Below are 23,918 nucleotides of genomic sequence, written 5' to 3' on the forward strand. Positions count from 1 at the left end.
AAATACGAACTGAGTATGACTTTACTGCAAATTACAAAATGCTGTCAGTTTTGAGTCGATAGTGAGAAATTTACCGAAAGTAGCTAAAGGAAGTAAACCTACTTTTTAAATTTCAGAAGTTTCAAAAGATATATTGCCGTGATAACTATGAGTCTTGTGTTTATGAATTTTGAGAAATTTTCAAAAGAGAATAAGATGTAACCTGGATGCACATGTAAAAGTAAAATACAACAATCCTTGTCCTACTCGTCCACACACATGCAGTAATTGTTGATGGGATACATCATGAGGAAGGTATCTATGCAATGGGAAAGATACCAGAACAACTAGAAATCCTGTGATGAAAGATGAGCAGGTTTAAAAAAAAAAAAATGAAAAATCCAAATTGGTGACATTAAAAATCTGTAAAACTAACCAAAGGGAACACACAGTCAATGAATGTTCCCATGTTGAAGAGGTGACAATCTATAAGGTCGATCCGAATTTAAAATTGAATGGGAAACCTATAAAATTCATGTTAGAACACATACTAGCATGAAAAATAAATATTAAACCAAATAGATTCTGGAATGATGTTGAATGTAGTTGTAAAACGCAACAAGATGCCGCAGCAGTAGTGACTGAAAAAAAGGAAAGGCATTTGATGTTTTATAGTGGAAAATAATTTTTTTAGTAATTGTTTATTTGTTGTACTAAACATGTTTTAAATTTTGATTACATGACCAAAAACGTGCCGCACGTTTTTTTGTTTTTTTTTTAGATAAAATTTAGTTTTACCACAATTTAAAAGCAAAAATAAAATTAAATCGGGGGAAAAAAGTTTTTTTAGATTAACCCCTTTTGCTACCCCTTTTCCCCCCAAAAAAATGAGATTAAATTTTTAGGTGATGTGTGAACACTCTGAAAACTTGAAGCAAACAATTATTTTAGAATTTAGAGTGGGAGATCAGTTTCATGTGAATTCAATTTAAAATAATGCTCCATTTCATTTCTACAATTTTAGTTAACACCCACTTTTTTTGCTATGGGAGATAAACTCTACAATTTTTTGAGGAGGGGACATTTAGGGAGATTTATACAAAAATTGGTCAGGAATTGTGGCTCTCAGGTTTGGAGGAGAAATATTTACCACTTGGTAAATTGATCAGGGTCTGTGGCCTTCTAAGGTGAAAAGTTGGTAGAAAGTTCATTTGGATTTCAGCTTTTTTGCCATTGGTCGTTCACACTCTCCTGAAAATAGGTTAAAATAAAGGAATTAGGCTCAGTCATCATTGCTGACAAGGAGGTGCAACTAATTTTAAGCAGTTCAATCTGAATCGGTTTCATCAGATATTTTCAGCTGTGGAATGCAACAAATTTAATGATGTAAAAAAACAAAAACAAAAAACTAAACATTGCTGATTCAACCAAAGCGATTCCATTAGAATTCCCAGACAATTTTTAGGATAGTTGGTGAATTTGAGAGAGAAAAATAACAGTTCAAAACTTTATTACATCATCGAGAAAGTGGAAGAACCTAACTCCTGACGACAGAATTAAAACAAAAACCAACAGAAAACTCTGAATATGCTTAGAGCTCAAACCCTTAAATAAGACATTGGTTCCAAGGTATACAAATTGTCTGAACTGTGTCCAGTAGTTTACTGCTTATACATCACAGTACACAACCAAGGAACTTTCTATAAACAATTCTCTTAACAGTAAACTGATTTAGGCAATGTCCTAGAGAATTTGGTGACCCTCTCAAAATATGCATCTCGTCTGATTGCATTCCATAATCAGATGGATTTTCAATCTGAAATCTGACCAAATTGATCATACCAGATAATTTACTGAAAGCATTACACTTGTCCAGCGTTAAGGTTATCCAATGAATTGATTTATGGTCATGTGGAACTTTTCTCCTCCTGGATAAACTGTTGCAGAAGCATGAATGTCCTGAATCACAGGAAGGTTAGCAGACTTAGGAAAACTTGGAAAACAAGGGATTAGACAAGAGTGGAATTTGGAGACAACTTGTGTAATATCAGAAAACAAGGGAGTAGTGATGTTAAATGAATAGAAGTTCAGACTACAAGAATCTATGATAGTTTCAATCCTGTTCTTGATTGAGAGCCTAAACTTTGCTTGGAATCCTTTCCTTTTTGCTTTCTCTTATGATTTTAAAAGTTGTTATAATTGTGTTATATTCATTTTTTTTCTTAGCCCCTTCCAGTTGATACACTGCAGGGCTGGACACTTTATTCTTTTGAGAATGGAACAAGAATTTGGTGGCATAATTTTTCTATTTCCAATACAAAAGTTACTGTATTTGCTTCATTTGGAGGTGTCTCGGTGCCAACAATGGTAAGTTACAAAATGTTTCTCTTTTAAAAAGTTACAAAATGTTTCTCTTTGAAAAAAAAAAGGTGATAGCATGAAATCTGACATTTTAGTATGGTTTGAATTTAAAAACAACACATCAACTATATAATTCTTAAAAATGAACATATTTAAATATCTGACAAATAAAAAAAAAAACTGTAAACATTATCAAAGTTTGTAAAATCTAAGTTTATATTTGGAAATTACTGCATGAAACAAATTGCACTGAATTTATGAAGACATAAAACACTTAGAACATAATTTTATCAAAATTACTATAATTAACATTAAATATTTGGTAGTAGTTTTATCACTAATTAAACTTCACTAAAAATGTGTGTGTAGTCATGCCTTAACTCCTAAGTATTTAACGTAGGACTTCATAACTTGAGTTTTTATAACTATTGCTCACAATTTTCTTGCTATTTCAGGCAGTATTCCAGGTTTTAAAGGACATTAGTCACACATGGAGTTGGAAACCAGGCGTGATGTCAACATCATACATTCTGCGAAGTACAAGCAAACAGAAATCTGATCCGCGATCATCGCCATCTCTGTCTTCCAGTGCCCACTCTTCCAAGTCGTCCAATTATGATGTGATAGCCGAAGAGCATTTGAATCAGGTGATAGACAAGTCTAAGTCTCACAGATTGCCTTGCCAACCACAGATCACAGACACAGTGACTGTGACTTTACAAAGGTAAGCCAAGAAAGTTATCAAAAACTTATAGCCAAAACTGGGGAGTATGACATTTTGGCAAGAGTCTGAACTAAAATTAGCAACTTATGTTCAGTTGTTTACAATATGTATTGCTTTTTTGGCAATAAATAATTCTAAAAGAATTGCTTTGTCATTAAACAAAACCCCTGTAAACTCCTAGGAATTTAATGTAGAATCACTTATTTAATTTCCTCCAATAAATTAGACATGTTCTGCTGTACATGAAAGGGAGTGGGGGAATTTGTGACTTTGATGTCACGAGAATTAGAAGATCGGCTTGTTGTGATTCTGTATTGTTTACCTCCCTTTTCTTTGTCTTGCAACTATCTGATATGAAAACTGAATCAACTTTGTTTTGGTGGAAAAGGGTGAATCGTATTATGGGATGGGAGATCCTTCATTAAGTTTATGATGAAGGAAGAAAAGATAAAACGGTGAATTCTGGAGGAAATTTCAGTCGCATTAAATTTAAAACAACTTCTTTTATATGGTTTTGATTCTTCAAACTTCTCTTTTCATGTTGGGTGTTATTTTCACAACTTTTTTTCAGTTTTTTTTATCGTGTCAAACTCTGGAATCTGCACAGAATATCAAATGGAATCCTATATTTAATCCAAACTCTCATTCCATCAGTCGTGACTGGGTCTTAAGTAATTACCAGTTGTATTCTTAGTATTGCCCGCATTGAGGATTGAACCATGAACCTCTAGAAGAATGTTGTTTTTCTTTTGCATGTGACAACATATCTTTGGAATAGCAGTATACACCTGTATACAATTGCTTACAAGAACGAATATCATACTAATAAGAGCTTTGTCTTTTTTGAATGTTAATAAAACAAAACACTGTTAAACTCCAAATTAAGTTGTGTTTATTTTGTGTCTTGTATGTTAAGAAAATAACTAATAGCGACACAACCACAAAAAAACAAAAAAAAGCAAATGTTGACAATATGCTGAAAGTAATCTATTAACACTCGTTACATTATGAAAATTAAATATTTAAATTGTATTTTGTGAACGTTTGAAGATGAAATCTCTCACACTTGTGATTCACACATGAAATTGTTTGATTTTTGGCTAGTTTGAAACGATTATTTTGGAACTAAAATTTGTGTCAATATGGTTATTAAATTTAGTTAAGCTCTTTCAAACTGTTCTTACTATTGTGCCAGAATTTACAATCTTTTGCAGAAATAAACATTTTTTAATTCGATTACTTGTTGCCAGTTATTATGAATTGACCTTTTATTTGTAAGCTGAAAAAAGGTTCTTCCAAATTTATTCCTTCCTTGTCATCCAGCCTGCCGCTACTATGAAAATGGCAGTCTCGCATCTCTTTCATGCCGTTCTCACATGACAAAGTAGGGGAGGTAACTCTGCTTTACAATAAAGGAGTTAGTTCCCTTAGTAATTAGCTGACAGACATCCTTGGTATAATATTACATTTGATTTTGAGGCCTCAATTTGTAAGCATTAGTGTGGAGTTACAATTACGTTCAACTCCACTCTACCCTGAAATTCTAGTAGCTGTTAAAGTTATATATGTGTGAGTTAAATGTGCTTTCCTTATGATATGAAGCATATCCTGAATTACTCATTAATACAAAAGCCATAAATAAATATTTGAAAGTATTAAGAACTTGAAGCAACTTCTACGAAAATAACTAGATTGCCATACAGCTTTATATGCCATGAAAAAACAGATGTTTCTCAAATGTAATGTCATAAACTTGCAATTTCACGAGATGTCATCGCACCTCATGGTAACATTTAATGCCACTAAGACTAAGCTTCTTTCCTTTAACAACTTACAAAACTTTCTCGACCACTGATTGACATGATAATATGCTTTAAACTCCTCAGTTTAACGTTCACAGGCAACATGAATTGGAACAAATACATTGAAAACATTGCCAAGGCTGCTGCAAAGATGGTGGGCTCCCTCTACTATGCTAGTATTCTATATCTTTACAAAGCCACCATTCACTTATGCATAAATAATTGTTGTCTCATCTGGATTCGTGTAGCTACCACTAGTCTCTCACTCCAACCTCTGTCCCATTGCCACAATGTCAAATCCCTGTGTCAGTTTTACAAATACTTTAATGGAATGTGCTTTGATGAGCTTGTGACACTTGTGCACCTCTGAGATATACACTCTCGACTAATGCAATAAGCAGCAAAATCACACACTTTCTCTGTTATGGTCCCTAGATGCCAGAAAACCTTTTAGAAACCTAAATAGTCTGTTCCTTCAGACTGCTAAACTTTGGAATCTCTCCCAGTTTTCTGCTTCCTTGACAATATTCATATGCAGAAATTTAAATGTGATGTGAGCAGATATCTTGTTGTTCAACTCCCTACAGTCCCTTGTTAGATACAACCCAAAATTTCAAATGGCAGTATACCTTGTTTGGAATGAAAAGAAGTAAAAAAAAAAAAAAAAAAAAAAAAAGAAAAAAATTATGATTAAAGATTTATTCCAAAGGTATTCAAGAAGACTAAGTTATAAAAAAGTTCAAGTAAATTAAAAAAAAAAAAAAAAGAGGGAAAAAAAACCCTTATTAGCGAAAATCCAATTTTTATAGTTATGGCTGACCTTAGAAACTGTTTTTCTTCACCTTTTCTTAACACTATCTTATTTATTATTAATACATCAAGGACAATAGTTATATCCCTAGTAGATAGATAAGTCCAAGATGAGTGCCTTTTAAATACATTAAAAGAGAAAACAGAAAGAAATAATATTTGTCAGAGAGGCCAACAATAGACGGAAGAGAGAAAGATGAAACAAGAATTGCATATTGAAAATGCATATTGGCCATTGTTACTGCAAGTTTAATATAATTAGATTGGATAAAATTAGATTTGTGAAAGAAACATAAAATTATATAGATATAATTATTAAAATAAAATTCATTAAATAATGTTTGCCTAATTCTTGCACGGATAAATCCGCAATAGTTGTGCAATATTTGTTACACATCTAATGTATGCATCAAACAATTAAAAAATGATGCAAGTGAGCAATAGTATAATGGCAGTTGGTGCACTGTCAACTGAAATTGCTTCACTCTATATGCAACTTGAAAACTGCCCATATGAATGTGAAACAGATCCAACCTGGGAACTTATGCTTGGAGAGTTTGACAAAATCATAGCAGAATAACCAAAGACGTTTGTTGTGCTAAAGCCGAGAAAGCAATTTAGTCACTAGATTGTTCCAGAGAATTTGCTGGTCTTTCAAGAATCTCCATGTTTAGATGATGTCTGATAACTATAAAAGCCATGAATTCAAGTCCAAACTCCAATCCATCAAATCCAAAAAGTTGGGGTTGAAGAGTAAAAGGTGAGATCAGCATCTCGGTCTAGTCTTTTAAGGCATTTACAGCTAATTTCTAACTGCAGTTACAAATTGAAACCAAACTTTTGACTCTTAAAAAATAAATGAAAAAGTTAAATGGAAGAAAATAGTAATTTTCCTCCATTTAACCTTTTTATTTATGACAGGTAATGGAATCTTCTTTTTCCTTTTTTTTTTGCAGATATTGGGGTTGTGATAGTGGAGGCGGGTGGCTGTTAGAAACGAATGAAAAAACAGGCGATTGGACTGTGTATATTGTTCAACCAATCAAAGGTAAGTGATCAAAAAAGTCAAAAACATATAATCACTTGGAATATTTTGAGTTCCTTTTTTTTTTTTTTTTTTTTTTTCACACACATTTACACACTGTTCATATTTAAGAGTAGCTGGGCTACCCTGTGTTGCCAATTCATTAGAATAAAAAAAAAATACAAAAAAATACCAATTTTTTTTATTACATTTAAATAAATATCTTTTGCCCATGCTTAAATTAATAAAACTCGATGAGATTGTTTCGCTCAGATCAATCTAGAAAAAAAATGACAAATAAAATATTTACTTTGCAGTGATGTTAATTCTTTATTCTTCATATATTCATTTATTATTAACATTATTGTTTTTTTTTTTTATTTGTAAAGATCTTTCATTATAAAGTTTACAAATGCTTTTGAAATAACTTCTAGGAAGATTCTGCTTTGGATTTTAGTTTGACATGTATACACACCTAGTAATGAAAAAAGCTGCGACCACTGAACAGTGTAAAACCCAAGCATATTTTTTCATTTTTATCTCATTTTAAAATTTAAGATCAGTTTGTTTTAGCAGCTTTTCATATAAAATAGAAAGAATTAAAATAAACTATTTTGTACAGAGTGTTCAAAAAGTTTTGTTACCAAAATCTAACAAAGGAGCTATCCTTAAAGTCAAACTTTGCAAAATGTTGCATAGGTCCTTTTGTCACATTAGTTAGTAACATAAAAATGATGTTCATACAGGCTATCTTGATAACTGAAAGTGAATAAACTGAATACAGGACATGTGCTTTATATTGCTTTATTACTTGTTCCTCTATTATTTTATTTTTGCTCGGGGGGGGGGGGGCTATTTGAATCACTGTGTACATAAGTGTGCCAGTTTTACATTTTTTTTTTTCACCTAAAATATGCAAATTCTTTAAATCAAAAATCTAAATCAAGATTTTAAATTAGCAAGAAAATAGAGGTCTTTTATTAACACCTTTCTCAATAAGTGATAAACCTAACTCCTAAAACAGCTTTTCAGTAAAATTAGGTTTTATTAATCTACATACTTTCCATCTTAGATGATACACCGATACCAATGCTTTTAATAATTTGATGCCTTTTTTTAAAGAACCATTTGTCTTTCATCTCAAAATTTTTAATATCACTTCATGTCTTGATAAAGCAATGCTTTATCTCTTTCTTTGGAGCATTCTTTTTGCATTGATACAATTACAAATAGTACACTGAATATGTTAGGTGATCGACAAAGCAAATGTATCTCCACTTCAAACATCTAGTGCTATTAGTAATGATGGGATGGGGGCAGCATTAGTTTTGAAGTGCAATGTGTATACAACTTTTGGTTTTCCTTTTTTCATTATATTTCAGTTTATATCTAAACTGTTGCTAATCAGCATTGTCCTTATAAAATCAATTTTGTCTCCTTTCCATGTCTTTTATTGTAAGAAAATGATTATTAAAGAAAATAAAAATATTTGAGTTGAAAGCAAATAATCGTGTTTTGAATTATAAAAGAAATTGAGCAAACAAAAGAACGGCTGAGTAAATATGCTGTAAAAAGGATACCCAAATTATTTGAAGTTATCCTGCCTATTGTTGCAGTAGTTGTGATTGTGTAAAAATAGTGTCTGAAGTCCTGCCTATATTAGCAACCCTAGTGGTATGTATGCATAGACTGACAATCATGGCTGATACTATTTCACAAAAATCAAAAGTATCTAAATTTTGACAATGCTTTCACTCCCTTTTTTTACCTCCTTAGCATAAAGTAAATTAAATATAGCCTGTATTAACACCTAATGCCTAGCAACTATTAAAAAATTCATAATGATTAGTTAATTAGTGGCTCTTATACATAGCAATAAAGTTAGATACACACACACACACACACACACACACACACACACACACATATATGTACATATGTTAAGATTTCTTGTTCCTTAGAAGCGCCGGTTGAGTTTGAATAAAATAAATATGTATTATATATGTTTGAAACCAAAAACAACGCATTATTACAAAATAAACACATTTATTTTGTTTGAAAATTATGTTGAAATTCATAAATATATTTCGAAGCAAAGCCTCATCATCAGTATGGCTTCTTTTTTTTTTGTTTTTGGTTTCAAACGTATATAATACGTATTTATTTTATTCAAACTCAACCGGTGCTTCTAAGGAACAAGAAATCTTAACGTGAATCCCGCGTGACCTAACGCACCGTTCCGAGATTTAAAAAAAAAAAAACTACCGTAAAAACAACAAACGGGCTTCTACTTTCTGATTATCTGCCCCAGCAACAACATGCCAAAAAAAAAAAAAAAAGCCATACTGATGATGAGGCTTTGCTTCGAAATATATTTATGAATTTCAACATAATTTTCAAACAAAATAAATGTCTGTTTATTTTGTAATAATGCATTGTTTTTGGTTTCAAACGTATATAATACGTATTTATTTTTTATATATATATATATCTTCTATAATATAAAGCTGAACGTTTGTGTGTGTGTGTCTGGTCACGAATAGGCTCCTATATGGTTGACTATTATAGAAAACTGATCACATATAATGATAGAAGATGTATCGAGACACAGGGATGGGTATGTTTGATTTGGCATAATAATGATTTATTAAAATTGTGGGATCTGCGTACGCACCTGGTTCACAAAGTATGGAAATAAAAAATTTTAAAATTAAAAAAAAAAAAAAACATTTACAAGTGTTTTTGATATAGATGTACATAATAATACTTTGATAAGTATGTTTTAACTTAAATAGGGATAGTATAATAAATTATGGGGTTTATCTATTTTATTTTTACTTTCATCATATTTTGCTTTGGTTTTGATACCCCCAAATTTACAACCCTTCCTTTTCATAACCTATCATACTTTCAGAAATCAGAGTCCATTTTCTGTAGGCTGTTTTTGAACCCAATCAACGCCGGGTACTTTTGCTAGTATATATATATATATATATATATATATATATATATATATAGCTTTATTTTTAGTTTTTATTCCTGAAATAAAGATATTCAAAATCCTCCATATAAACGAAACAGTTTCCATTTTTAATCAAAAGGAGTCAAAATAAAGTGATGTCTATAAAATCTACTTTTGAGATTTAAAAATTGATTATGAATGCAAGATGAAAACTGCCATTCATGATATACTATTGACCCCATTTAAATGTATTTGTATAGATATCCTATCACCAATATTGATCTCTATATTAATAAAGAAATATGGATTTTTTTCTATGTCACTTCTATCACGAGGGGAAAGTAAAAACACACTTCCTATAAAAAACAGTTCTGCTAAGTCATCAACTAAAATGTTCAAGCATGCTTTCAAAGAGAAGGTGGCATCAAGTTTTGTTTGTTACTATTTTTCTACGGATTACTATGAAATTAAATTTTCCACTTATTCAAATATTTTATTTAATATATTTATTACAATATATGGCACAAGCCGATTTTTGGCCACACAGAAATACATCAACAAGCAGCATCAATTTCCTACAATTTTACACTCCGTTTCTTCATTTTTTTTTTTGTTTTGTTTCTTTATCACTTTTTGCAATAACACCCAATATTTTGCTTTTCAGTGTTTTTTTTTTATTATCAAATATTTTTAACTCTTTCTTTGTCAATTTTCTCAGAGCACAAATTAAAGGTTATAATCAAGGTTGTGCTGTACCTTAATGTTGAAGGATTTATGCTCAAGTTGAATTTAGTAACCAGCAGTTATTGATTAAAACAAACAATACAGCTGCAGAAAAATTTGAATTTTTATTAATGAAAACTTCAATTTTTTTTTAATGTAACATTGTTTATGATATAACATTACAACTGTTATTTTATTTTTTTTTTGTGGGGAGAAAGCATGATAGTTGCAAACGAATTTGACTTTTTATCAAAAAACTTTGATGCTTTTTTTTTTTTAAAAAAGCGACAATGCGATAGTTACAAAATAATTTGAAAATTTTATTATATCCAACTGCGACTTCCTTGTAACAAAAAAGCAAACTGATGACTTTGCTTTTTTTTATGTAAAACCAAAGTTTTGCCAAAAAGCACTCGTCTAGCTGAAAACACTATTAATAATTTCTCCCACTCTTTATCTGTGCTTAAACTTAAAGGTAGATTCCATAAACAAAGCTTCTTTCTTAGAACTGCATACCTGTGGAACTCTCTTCCATTTACCTGCTTTCCAACTGACTACAATATGGTTGTCTTCAAGTCCAACGTAAAGAAGTTCTTGATGAAGTAATCCAATTTATCAAATTTCCACTACTAATGATGACACTTTTTTACCCTTATCCTCGAGGTGCCTTTGGGTGACTCCTATGTAAAAAAAAAAAAAAAATTTTTTTTTTCATATCTTTGTTACATTAAAAACAAAATTTTGCAGTTTACTTTTAAAAAATTCAAAATTTTCTGCAACTGTTGGTGCATTTTCAACATTTTCTTTTCATGAAAAGTATAATTCTTCTAAGTTTAGTTTGTTTCAGCATCCCAAATTCTCTTCAGATAAGTTTTTTTATTTTATTTTATTTTTTTATTACATTTTCACCCCAAAAAAAGCAAATTGCCACTTTGGTGTAGGGGGCTACTATCAGGGTCAACAACTACTAGGGTACTATGTAGGGATTTGGGCAGCAAGATGTCGGTTCATGTTACACTTGAACTTCTGCACGTCAGTACTGTTGGGGAAGCAGGGACCTGGAATGGAATTCCAGAGTCTAGCGGTTCTGGGGAAGAAACTATTGGAGTAAAAAGATCTTTTACATCTAGGGATCTCTACAGTGTGGGGGTGGGATTTAGTAGCCTGTCGGGTTTGTCGAGGGTGCTCACGTCGTGGGGGCACAAGTGATTGCAGTTCGTCAGAGCATTCACCACTAAAATACTTGTAGAAAAGGCAGAGGGATGCAACATTTCGTCGATGGGACAGAGGCTGAAGCTTAGATGCCAGTTCAGGGCCTATCAGGTTTGCGACTCTCTTTTGAACCTTGTCAAGGAGCGAGAGACTAGTAGCAGATGCACCAGCCCAGATGTGGCAGCAATACTCCATACATGGGCGAATAGTGGCCTTATAGAGGTACAGGATACTTTCGGGTGTTAGTAGTTGTCTAGCACGGTAGAGAGAGCCCACCTTTCTTGCAGCGGCCCTGGCAATGCCTTCAATGTAATTGTTCCAACTCATGTTTCCTGTGAACGTTAGGCCAAAGAGTTTGAAAGATGTACTCTCAGATAAAGAGTCGTTGGCCATTGCTATAGGTGGTAGAGAGGGTTTCTTGTAATTATTGAATGAAACTAGTTTAGTCTTGGCAGCATTGAACGCGACCAACCACTTTTGTCCCCATTCCACCACAGATTGGAGGTCTTCCTCTAGTGTTTCTGCCATTTCTTTAGAAATGTGTTCATTCGTCTTCCTGTCGTGCCTGCCATAGAGTGTAGTGTCATCAGCATATACACCCATCTTAGAGGCAATTTTGTCGGGGAGGTCATTTATGAATATCAGATACAATAGAGGTCCAAGGATAGAACCCTGGGGCACTCCTGCATTTATATCATATTGTTTAGATGTACGACCGTCGAGGATAACCTGGATTTTTGTCTTATCTAAGAAGGATTTAATTATGTTAAGTATTCTACCAGTGATATCGTATGATCTAATCTTCCTGAGGAGACCCTCATGCCATACCCTGCCAAAAGCCTTAGATATATCTAGAGCTACCGCTCTGCCCTCCCCCGCTTTGTCCAGTGAATGGTATATATGTTCAGAGATTACAGTTAGGATGTCTGCTGTGGAACGGGCTTGTCTAAATCCATATTGTTTGTCTGTCAGAAGTTTAGCATCTGTAAGGTGATGGACTAGGGAATGGTTAATTAAGGTCTCAAATATTTTGGCAAAAAGCAGGAGGAGGCTAATGGGGCGATAATTTGATGGGTCAGTCCTTTCGCCAGAATTCTTGAATACTGGTACAACAGAAGCAGTTTTCCAACAGCCCGGAAAACAAGCTTCATTAAGGCATTTGTTGTAGAGTTTGGAGAGAACTGGAGCTACTTCGGCTGAGCACATTTTTAATAGCACAGCTGGGATGAGATCGGGTCCACATGCTTTTGAAGTATCAAGGTTTTTTATGATAGCATGCACCTGAGCAGGGGTGATTTTCAGATCGTCTAGCATGGCGTCTGTCCGCATAGGAAAGTCAGGTAGGGGGTGGTTGGAAGGGTCCAGTGTGGAGTTTGAGGCAAACCGACTGGCAAGCATGTTAGCCTTGTCGGTTGCTAAGGAGACAACCTCGTGATTGTTGGTTAGTGGGGGAATTGTTGATTGCCCATTATTTACTACACTGTTGTAGATTTTCCAGAAGTCTCGAGTTCCTAGTTTTTGTTCTTCGATGCGCTTTTTAGTGGTTTCCTTAAATTCTCTCTTAGCTGTCACTATTTCTTTCTTAACGTTATTTCTAGCTTCTATATACTTCAGTCTGTTTGAACTGGAGTTATGTCATTTAAACCTACGGTATGCATGCTGCTTTTGAGCAATGGCAATTGTGCAAGTCGATGTAAACCATTGGGGAGAGTGGGGCTTACTATAAAATTTTCGCATGAGAACATGCACTTCGATTGCAGTTTTGAACCATTCAGTGGTCTCATTTGTACGCTGTTCAGCAGGGAGAGAAAAAATATTTTTCCATGGGGCATCTCTGATTAGTTCCCTGATGGCTTCCCAGTCAACTTTTTTATAATATCTCATTGTTTTGAGCACTGGCTCTTCAGTTTTGGGTCTAGAGTTTAGGGCGATTTCAACCATTATCACTGCATGATCAGCGTTCCCGAGTGGGCTGTGGGCCTTCGTTATGCAGTCATCTAGAAGTGATGCGTGTTGTTCTTCCTGGTCAGGGGAACGAGTTGGAAACGTAACAATTCGTGATAGGGAGTGAGATATGGTGAAGCTATGTGTTGTACTGCCTGCTGCGTCTGTGTGAGTAGAGAATCCAAGCCAGTTTTTGTGGTGGACATTAAAGTCACCAAATACATGTATTTGTGCGCTAGTGTCGTGGGACAGTGCCGTGTCTATGCTGTCAGAGACTTTGTTTATTATGGTGCAGTCCTAAGTCGAGGGAGAGCGTTAGAGAAAATAAAAGTAGCTAATATTGTGTTGCATGTTTAGTCTAAAGCACATAAAGGCTTGATCATCTGTTTCTAGGTTTGTTTCTCTAGTCAAGGGGAGGGTATTACAAATGTAAACTCCAAGTCCGTGCATGTGTCTGTCAGAGTCCTTACGGCAGAGTGGGAGATATCCAGGCATGTTAAAGTGGTTAGAGGGGATGAAGGAGTGTAGGTTAGTCTCACTTAGTGCTAAGATATCCGGGGTATTTGTTAAGAGAAATGCTTCAACATTAGCTAAATTAGTTCTAAGCCCACGGATATTTGTGAATGCCAAGCCTCAAGGGAGGAGGCAAGTTGAATTTGTTTGTCCCTAAGCCTGGTTTAAGCTTATTTTTAGATTGTACTGTCATATTTTTTTTTAAAGAGTTTCGGTTTAGGTAAGGGGGAGCTAAACAAGAGGTTATGCAGAGCATCAGACATGCATCACAAATAGACCATCAGCTGACCTTTCTCCAATTAGGATTGTGACCTCAGGAAAGCCCACCGGGGATGAGTGCAGGGTCCCTTTCCATGCGCGTCATGGCACTACAAACAACCTGATATTATTCAACTGTTGATGGAGCAGCCGCTCTAAGTGCTATCAAAGAGTTATGGCTCCTGTACTACCAGTCGCATACTTAGTATGAATTGCTTAGTCATTTTTCATACAACTACTATAACAAGTTTTTATCAAGGAAAGTATAGAATATCTCATTAAAATAACTAAATGAAATATATTCGCAGATGTCGTACACATAACCTCTCGCAGGCAACATGTATGTTCACCTTTCTATCATTCCATATACTCTGAATATAGCACACAGATGTCAAACATTAACTCGTTAGTACCAATCTACTGAAATTATTGACTATTCTTGCCAACAGGAACCTGAATAAGTACCGCTACAAAACAAAAAAACAAAAAAAAAAAAAACATTGAGGTGACCCATTATACCCCATCTTGAAAGTAAGTGATTTTTTTTTTTTTTTTATAAATCTGTCAGTAATGTCCTAATCCCAATTTTTGTTGATGTTTTTCAAGTCAAAGTTCTTGTTTTCAGAAGTAGATAAGACAACTTTATTAAAAATTCAGCCAGTCAATCAGTAGCACTTTCCAGAGCTGAGAGAGCATAGGAAGGATTTTAAGTTGAGAGAAAATAAGTCTAATTTTACCCCACTGACCCATTATGCCCTACCCCACCCACTCTACAAATGAAGGGGTAATAGCACAAAGTAAAAAATACCAAACTATTATACAGGTACGAATATCCTTTTCGGGGCAACAGTGGGTCATGAGTCAGCTAGTTATGAATATACTTATGAATACAACTATATTTATTTATACTAGTAAGTATGCTTTGTCTGTTCACATATTTTTGATAGTTTTTTTAAATCTAGATTTAAACTGTATGTATACAGTTTAAATCTATTAATATAAAGTTATTTTTAAATCCTTTTTGATAAATTGAAAGTTTTGAAGTTAGGAGATAATAAAACAAAAATAGAATTTTGACTGTACTCTTTTTTTACTGTAAAATAAAAATAAGATTCTACTTTTTTTTTTTTTTTAAATTACATGTAAACTGCCTAGAAAAATATCTGAAAAATAGTTAATAAAAAAATAATCTACATAATTTTGAACCAAGAAATAAATTTCCAGTGGCAATTTAACGTACATATTGTTTTTAATAGAAATAATGTATTGTACTCCACTTTCAGCAAAGTTAAGGATGAAGAGAATAAACTAAATGTTTATTTGGTGTTTTTTCTTTCTGTTCTACTAAAGCCTTTTTATAAAAGTTTTCTGTTTCATTTGTAGAGAGTAGATTGCATGAGCATGAGTTTGTAGATCTTTTTAGAATACATTCCTGTTTTAAGACAATTCATTGTTATCAAAACCCAGCCATTATTTATCAAACATAATTCAGCTATTTAAAAAATATATGTATTTTTCTTTCGCTCTTTCTCCAAACATGTTGATTCTGAGCATATTCTCTTTGTTTAGGAAAGAGGAAAGGTATTTTATTTTGTTCTTGTCTAGTCTTGTATTAACTTTATCTGGACCCTGGTACATTGTGTGTAATGTGCATATAAATACTAGACCATCAGTAACCTGTTGATTTGTTGGACTTTCATTTCATTAGACCAGAAGCACAATTAAGTTATGTTTGTCCATATAAGGTGCAACTATTATTCTGATAATCTGTATTGTTTTGAAAAGCATTACTTTAAAATACTATTGAATCATGCTTTATTAGACAAAAGGTCAAATATGTTAAGCATGAATATTCAAGAAAAATTGGCAATAATTTTGACCAAAAGTAAAATTGATTTTATTTTCTCATTAAATTATCAAGTAACAAATGTCCAATCATTTGTTTAAATAGTTAGAAATACGTTATAAATAAGTTTAACAAATGTAAATATTTGAAAACTAAAAAAATTCCTTCTAGTTTGAAAAACATTGAATAAGTCTAAAAGACATAAACAGCAATTTTATTTTTTGCTGAAATTGAAATTTTATTTCAATATAAATTCTCATAAGCTCATATTATTCTTTTTGTCTACCATTTTGATTTTCATTTTTTACATTTCTGGTTTAGTGCTTTCATCATCCTGACTCTGTTGCTCGATGTTTGGGCAGAGGCCACTGTGGTAACTGGAGAGGCATAGTAATAATAACTGCTCATGGTTGGCATGCACTCGCTGTAGAGAAGCACTGGCACTCAAATCTGGAGCTCTTCTGACACAAAATAATATGCATGCAATTTAGGTGTTCTTGGAAGTTCAAGGTGATGGCATAAAAAGACAGATTTTGTTTTTGTTCAATATGAGTTGTTTTGAGATGTATTGTTTATGTGTATAATTTATCAGTTGAGAGAAAACAATAAAAAAGTACTGCTTAAGTGTAGAAGCAAACGTTTTGTTATGGAGAAACAAAAATTTGAGTGTGTTTTGTTCTGAATTGAAATGGGACTTGAATCAAATGACTATACAGAGCTTATTGATGTAATTTCATATTTATTGCATGAAAACATTCAATAGTATGAAACAAAAGCAATCTAGTAAGCTAAAAGACAAGCATCGTAAACTTTGGACATTCATCATTAATCATTCATCATTACGGCTTCTGGAGAAATGAAAGTTCAAAATGGGAGATGTTGTGGAGGGATAAATACTTCATGACAAAGTCTAATAAGTACCATAAAAATTTTATTTGTAATTGTTTCTGTGTTATATAAGAGTGAGAATAACGTTTATTTCCTCACTTTGTGTTGGAATTTGTTTATTCTCTTGACTGTTAGTGTAGGATACAACAGGATCAGAGCCTATTTTGCCTTCGGTTGATTAAACTGCTATGTATTCAATAACAATGCACTGACGAAAGCCATTAAAATCTGACCACAGATGTTTTGCATCAAGCCACTGACCACAGTTGAGGCCACTATCATCTACTACTGCCTCTGCTGGGCAGGCCACATCCAAAAAATGGATCTGTCCAGGCTCTCCTCAAAAATCCTCTGTGATGAGCTTACCAACAGGACTAGATCATGAGGAGCCTTGAAAATGCACTATGAAGATCAGCTGAAGCGCACTCTGACCTTTACCAACATCGGTCTGTCCTCATAGGAACAAACTGCCAGGAGCCGAAATACACCGAAGAGAAAAATGTGTCAAGATATTGCAGACATTTGAGAAGAGGAGGGACAATGAAGAGGCAAGACAAAGCAGAAGAGAGCGGGGTGAAAAACCCCATCTTTCCTCTGCCTATCCCTGTAAACACCGTCTATTACTTTTCCTTTATAGACTAGGCTTTCAAAGTCCTACCTTCATAAAAATTAATATAGAATCTCGTTTTGAAGAGACAAATAATAGAATGCAATATATGGACGTAAGTGGGAGCCATTGCTAACAATGATGATGCAACACGTTTGTTACACTCAATAACTGATGTGGTAAAAGCAATTGGCATTCGACTTTAATCTTCATAAAGTAAAGAGCAAAAGATGAATACAATTTTACACCCGTTGTTGTGGAAGGGAGAAAAATAATAGGGAGCTTTACTTATTTACAGAGGAAGGGATTAATGCAGATGTAACATCTGGATTAGTTAACCTTAGATTGTCTTTTATCAGTAAAAAAAAAATGCTTCTTTTTAAGTTGGTCATAGTGTTGTTTAATAATCCATTTCGGGTGTTTGATGATTTGCACTAATCTTCCAATAATGCCTTCATTCACAGTTAACTTTTACTGTTATGATCTTCTAAATAGATTTTTAAGCTAATCTTGAAATATGTTGTATCTGTATCATGTTTAAAAACCTTTGTTTTGTTAGGTTTATCAAATAGCGATCATAAGTTTCTTGGGAGTAGAAGTTCAGCTGGTTACATTCTTGAATTCATACTCATCTTTGGGGTTATTCAGTACACTCTAAGAGACTGTTGTAGCAATTCATCTTCAGATTTCTCAAATCACACAGACGTAGCTGGTAGCGCCACATATAGCTTCCCTATATCTCATTCCCTATCTCAATTGGTTACATTTCCGACACGTTTCCCAGACCAGCACGATCAACATGCCTCACTTCTATATCTCTTTCTGACAACGGTTCCCAATGACTGTACAACAAATGCCCACAGCCCACTCGGGAATGCTGATCACGCTGTGATAATGGTAGAAATCAGCCTAAATTCTCGCCCTAAAACTGAAGACCCACTACTCAAAACAACGAGGTATTACAAAAAGGCTGATTGGGAAGCCATCAGGGAGCTCATCAGAGATGCCCCATGGCAAAATATCTTTACTCTTCCAGCGGAACAGTGTGCAAATGAGACAACTGAATGGTTCAAAACTGCTATTGAAGCACATGTTCCCGCACGGAAATACTATAGCAAGCCCCACTCCCCCCAATGGTTTACTTCTGCTTGTGCAGCTGCCATTTGTCAAAGGCAGCATGCGTTCCGCAGATTCAACTGACATAAGTCCAGCTCAAATAAACAGAAGTTTATAGAAGCTAGAAATAATTGTAAGAGAGTGATAGACACAGCTAAGTCAGATTACTCTGAAACCACCAGAAAGCGCATCGAAGCACAGAAATTAGGAACCCGGGATTTTTGGAAAATCTACAACAGCGTAGTTAATAATGGACAGTCAATTATTCCCCCACTAACAAACAATCATGAGGTTGCTTGCACGGCAACTGACAAGGCTAATCTGCTTGCCAGTTGGTTTGCCTCAAACTCCACACTGAACTCGGTACACCACTCACTCCCTGATTTTCCTCTGCGAACAGACGCCACACTTGACGATTTGAAAATCACCCCTTCTCAGGTACATGCTATTATAAAAAACCTAGACACCTCTAAAGCATGTGGACCAGATCTCATCCCGGCTGTGCTATTAAAAAAATGCTCTGCCGAGGTTGCTCCAGTTCTGTCCAAACTTTACAATAAATGCCTTAACGAATCTTGTTTTCCCGACTGCTGGAAAACCGCCTCTGTGGTACCAGTCTTCAAGAATTCTGGTGAAAGAACTGACCCACTAAATTATCACCCCATTAGCCTCCTCCCGCTTTTCGCCAAAATATTTGAGTCCTTAGTTAATCAAGTCCTAGTCCAGCACCTAACAGCTGCTAAACTCCTGACTGACAAACAATATGGATTCAGGCAAGCCCGTTCAACAGCAGATATCTTAACTGTAGTTTCTGAACGTATATACCGTTCATTGGATAAAACAGGGGAGGGTAGAGCGGTGGCCCTTGATATATCTAAGGCTTTTGACAGGGTATGGCACGATGGTCTTCTAAGGAAAATTAGATCATATGGAATCACTGGAAGAATTCATAACGTAATTAAATCCTTCTTAAGTAATAGAAAAATCAAAGTTGTCCTCAACGGACGTACATCCAAACAATATGACATAAATGCGGGAGTGCCTCAGGGGTCTATCCTTGGACCTCTATTGTTCCTGATATTCATAAACGACCTCCCTGATAATATTGTTTCGGAGATGGGTATATTTGCCGATGACACCACTCTCTATAACAGATATGAGGGGAAAACAAATGAACACATATCCAAGAAAATGGCAGAAACACTAGAGGATGACCTCCAATCCGTAGTGGAATGGGGACAAAAATGGTTGGTCTCATTCAATGCTGCTAAGACTAAGCTTGTTTCCTTCAATAATTACAAGAAACCTTCTCTACCACCAATAGCAATGGCCAAGAACACATTGCCTGAAAGTACTTCTTTTAAACTCCTCGGCCTAACGTTTACAGGGAATATGAACTGGAATAGATACATTGAGAGCATTGCCAAGGCTGCTGCAAGGAAGGTTGGCTCCCTCTACCGTGCTAGAAAACTACTTACGCCTGCCAGTATCCTATACCTCTATAAGGCAACCATTCGCCCATGTATGGAGTACTGTTGTCACATCTGGGCTGGTGCATCTGCTACTTGTCTCTCGCTCCTGGACAGGGTTCAAAAAAGAGTCGCCAACCTGATAGGTCCTGAACTGTCATCTAGGCTTCAACCTCTGTCCCATCGACGAGATGTTGCATCCCTCTGCCTGTTCTACAAATACTTTAATGGTGAATGCTCTGACGAACTGCAAACACTTGTACCTCCCCGACGTAACTACCCCCGACAAACCCGACAAGCTACTAAGTCTCATCCCTTTACAGTGGAGATCCCTAGGTGCAAGAAAGCCTTTTACTCCAATAGTTTCTTCCCCAGAACTGCGGGTCTTTGGAACTCCCTTCCGGGATTCTGCTTTCCCAACTGCAATGATATGCAGAAGTTCAAGTGTAATGTTAACAAACATCTTTCTACTCTTCTCCCTTCATAATGACCCCGCTAATTAATTCCCTAATAGTAGCCCCCTGCTTCAAAGTGGCACTGTGCCTTGTTTGGGGTGAAAATTGAATAAAAAAAAAAAAAAAAAGAAGATTTTTGTCTGCTTTTCTTAGCACTCATTTAAATGTACCTAAAAGGTCTTCTGCTTGACCATTCTTCTGGTAACTTTTAAAAAGGTAATTAATGTGTTTGTGTTTTATTCCTCATTTCAAAGTTATTTTATTTAAAGTCAGACCTTTTGTGTCAAATTGGAATTTAATATTTAAATCTTCCATGTTTACTAGTGTTGGTATGATTAATCAGGAATGGGAAAAATCAAAACTTTTGGGGTTATCGGAATCAGAAAAATTTGAGTCTAATTTCCAATTCCAAAGTGATTCTTTCAATTTTTTTCTTGATTTAAAAAAAAAAAAAAAAAAAATTAAACAAACACAAATTTATTTATTTATTAAGTTTATTTACAACATAAGACTAAGAGTCACAGAAGGGGTTATAATTCCCATCCCAAGATTTTCAGAGTTTAGTTTATTTCTTTTATTGGTGATTTACTGTAAACAAAGTAAACATTCCAGAGTAAACTTGTGCGTTCCCTTTGCAAACTTTTTTGCACCTATTTGCTAAACGTCAATATGCCTTCTCACAAGGACTTCACACGTGATTATTAAAAGATTTAAAATGCTCTGGACAAGGTTTTTCAATTTCATTGGTGCTGGTTGGATACTCTCAGTGTCTGTCATCTGCTTCTTCTGAAATAATGTTTCATGATACTTCTTTGCTTTGGACACAAGTCAAAAATAAGATGAAAATCTCAAAATGAGTTTATCAAAATCTTGGATAAAATACATTGAAGAGAAAAATATATTTACATCTAACCCTAACCTCTCCTGCCTCAGGAAGAATAAGATTTGGGCATTTGTTACTGTAACAAACAGAACAAAAAAGATATGAAAAACAAATATGCAACAAATGTTACCAAATACAAGACAGGATAAGTTTACTAGTGTTTGAGATTACTTTAAAGAGAGTTTTTAGTTGAAAACAGACTTGGTGTTCACTCTGAGTTAGAATTAAACAAATGGCTGCCCTGTAAGCCCTGTACAAGAGCTCTTGATAATCACTAAAAATTGAAAATTAAACAAATGCTGGAAGAAACACATCAAATAAATATCAACAATTGAGCAAAAATGTTATGTTTAACCAGTATTTTAATTTTTATTTTTTTGCTAATTAGATAAGACTAAAAAGTTAGAATAGGTAGGAAATTATCATTTTACATTAAATTTATGTGCAAAACAGCTATCTTGCTCTAAATTCTAAAATAATTTTAAAAATCTTTTCTGCTATCTAGAATATCATTTTGGGGAAGTTAGTTAAAGGTATTTATATATTTGTCATTATCATCATCTGTGTCTTGTTTTTCTTTTTACAGTAATGCAAATCATTCTAATAACGAACCAAATCTTTATAATTGCTATAAAAATATGAACATTTTTTCATAGTGAAGTTAAAGATTAATTAACATACCCTTTCCAATGTTAAGAATGGTTTTCTAAATAGTATCGTTATTATGCAGAAACTCATTCTTGACAAAGATGATCTTTGTAAACTATTCTGTTCCTATACTGTTCTCTTATTTTGTACAAATTGTTGATTCTTTTTAACTGTTTATAACAATTTCAAATAGCATTAACAACAAACAAAAGGAAATGAACACCTCGTTTGCTTTTGTTTGTCGTTAATGCTATTTGAAATTATTGTTTAAAGAAAAAAACAATTCTTATTCCACAATTTTCAATCAATCAATCAATTACAAGGAAAACATAAAATATATGCGGATATTGCACAGTCATTTGAACAATTTTTAATAGCATCAAATTTCTAATTAGAAATATTTAGAATTTTTTAAAGACTCAAAGTTAGTACTTTTATTAGAATCAGGATGGAATCGTTCCATCAATAATTATTTGCATTAAAATTTTTTTCTTTTTGTAGAATGAGCCATATTTTAAAATTTTGAATTATTTTTTTTCTTGGTTTCTTTCTACAATGTTTGAACTTGCATTCTTTATTGCCACAGTTATGACCTACCATATTTTTAAATGGTCAGTTTTTATATAAATGTATTTGACCGTATCCACAACAAGGATTCATTTTGAAAAAATGTTTTTTTACCTTCTTGCTTTTGTCAGCTGAGTGTATGTGTGAAATATCTTTTTCTTCAATTTTTGCAATGTCATCATATAGATTTGTTGATATTCTTTTGCCATATTTTGTATTTGGTTAGAATGATTATATTTTACTGAGATGTAAGATCTTGCATAAATATTAGACATTTAAACAAATCTAGAGTAAGTTAACCATGTTAGAATTGTTCTTATTCCTTAATCATGACGTTTACAAATGTTTACACTCTTCTGAAATCTTTTTTGCTTGCATTGCCAACATATGTTAAATGAACTCCTTTCATTAAAGATCTTTGTAGATAATAAAATAGTTTCCGTAAAGAAAACGAGAACCTGGATTTCTTGGGTAGTACATAATTAGCATGCTTTTCATATTCAATAAGCTCTGAATATTCCATCAAGAGTCGACCCTTTTTTTCTCCTCGGACAATGTAGAATGATTAAAAAAAAAACTTTGTTCTTTGAAAATATCCTCACTTCTCCATCTGCTTTGTTTACAGAATCCTCAGAAAAATGAAAAGCATTACCTTAGTCGCTTTCTCAAGAACTTTTCTTGAAAAAACATTTTTGTTGCTATGGAAACTGTTATCTCTGCTGATTTTTAAGTCTTTTCATATCTTGACTGCGCTTTTTTTCTTGTTGGTTTAAAACTTTCAACATAAAACTTTTCAAAGTCCGTTTTTTTAATGTATAACATGGTTCAAGTCTTGTTTGTAATTTAAATAATATTTATTTAAAACTACATAACAGCCACCGATTAGTCTTGAAAGATGATGGCATCCCCTTTAAGGATAGTTGCGCATGTAATTGTGAAGCAAGGGTCACGTAATCTCCAACCACACTTCTCTTGAATTGGCACTGCTTGAGTCGAGGGAAATGAGACGTCAAAGACAACTGGAGACAATGCTGAGATAAGTAGAGCACATACAGCTCCTGGAATTCCAGAATGGTCACCCATTTTAGTAGCAGGTTCAGTGTTTTAACTTTTGTGATCTAGCAGGA

The 23,918-nt window shown here is 33.8% G+C and overlaps 1 protein-coding gene across 2 annotated transcripts in view; it reads left to right on the forward strand.

Moving 5' to 3' along the window:
• LOC145248970 (uncharacterized) overlaps positions 1-23,918 on the forward strand; it is a 207,198-nt gene that overhangs the window by 85,176 nt on the left and 98,104 nt on the right. For both annotated transcript variants that reach the window (XM_080110780.1, XM_080110781.1), the window contains exons 3-5: positions 2,206-2,346; positions 2,796-3,064; positions 6,633-6,724. In XM_080110780.1, coding sequence (XP_079966906.1) covers positions 2,206-2,346; positions 2,796-3,064; positions 6,633-6,724 — 502 coding nt within the window. The remainder of the gene's footprint in view (positions 1-2,205; positions 2,347-2,795; positions 3,065-6,632; positions 6,725-23,918) is intronic.

Source organism: Euprymna scolopes, chromosome 27 (assembly GCF_053919585.1).
Source record: "Euprymna scolopes isolate OS-2025 chromosome 27, ASM5391958v1, whole genome shotgun sequence".
NCBI classification, from domain to species: domain Eukaryota; kingdom Metazoa; phylum Mollusca; class Cephalopoda; order Sepiida; family Sepiolidae; genus Euprymna; species Euprymna scolopes.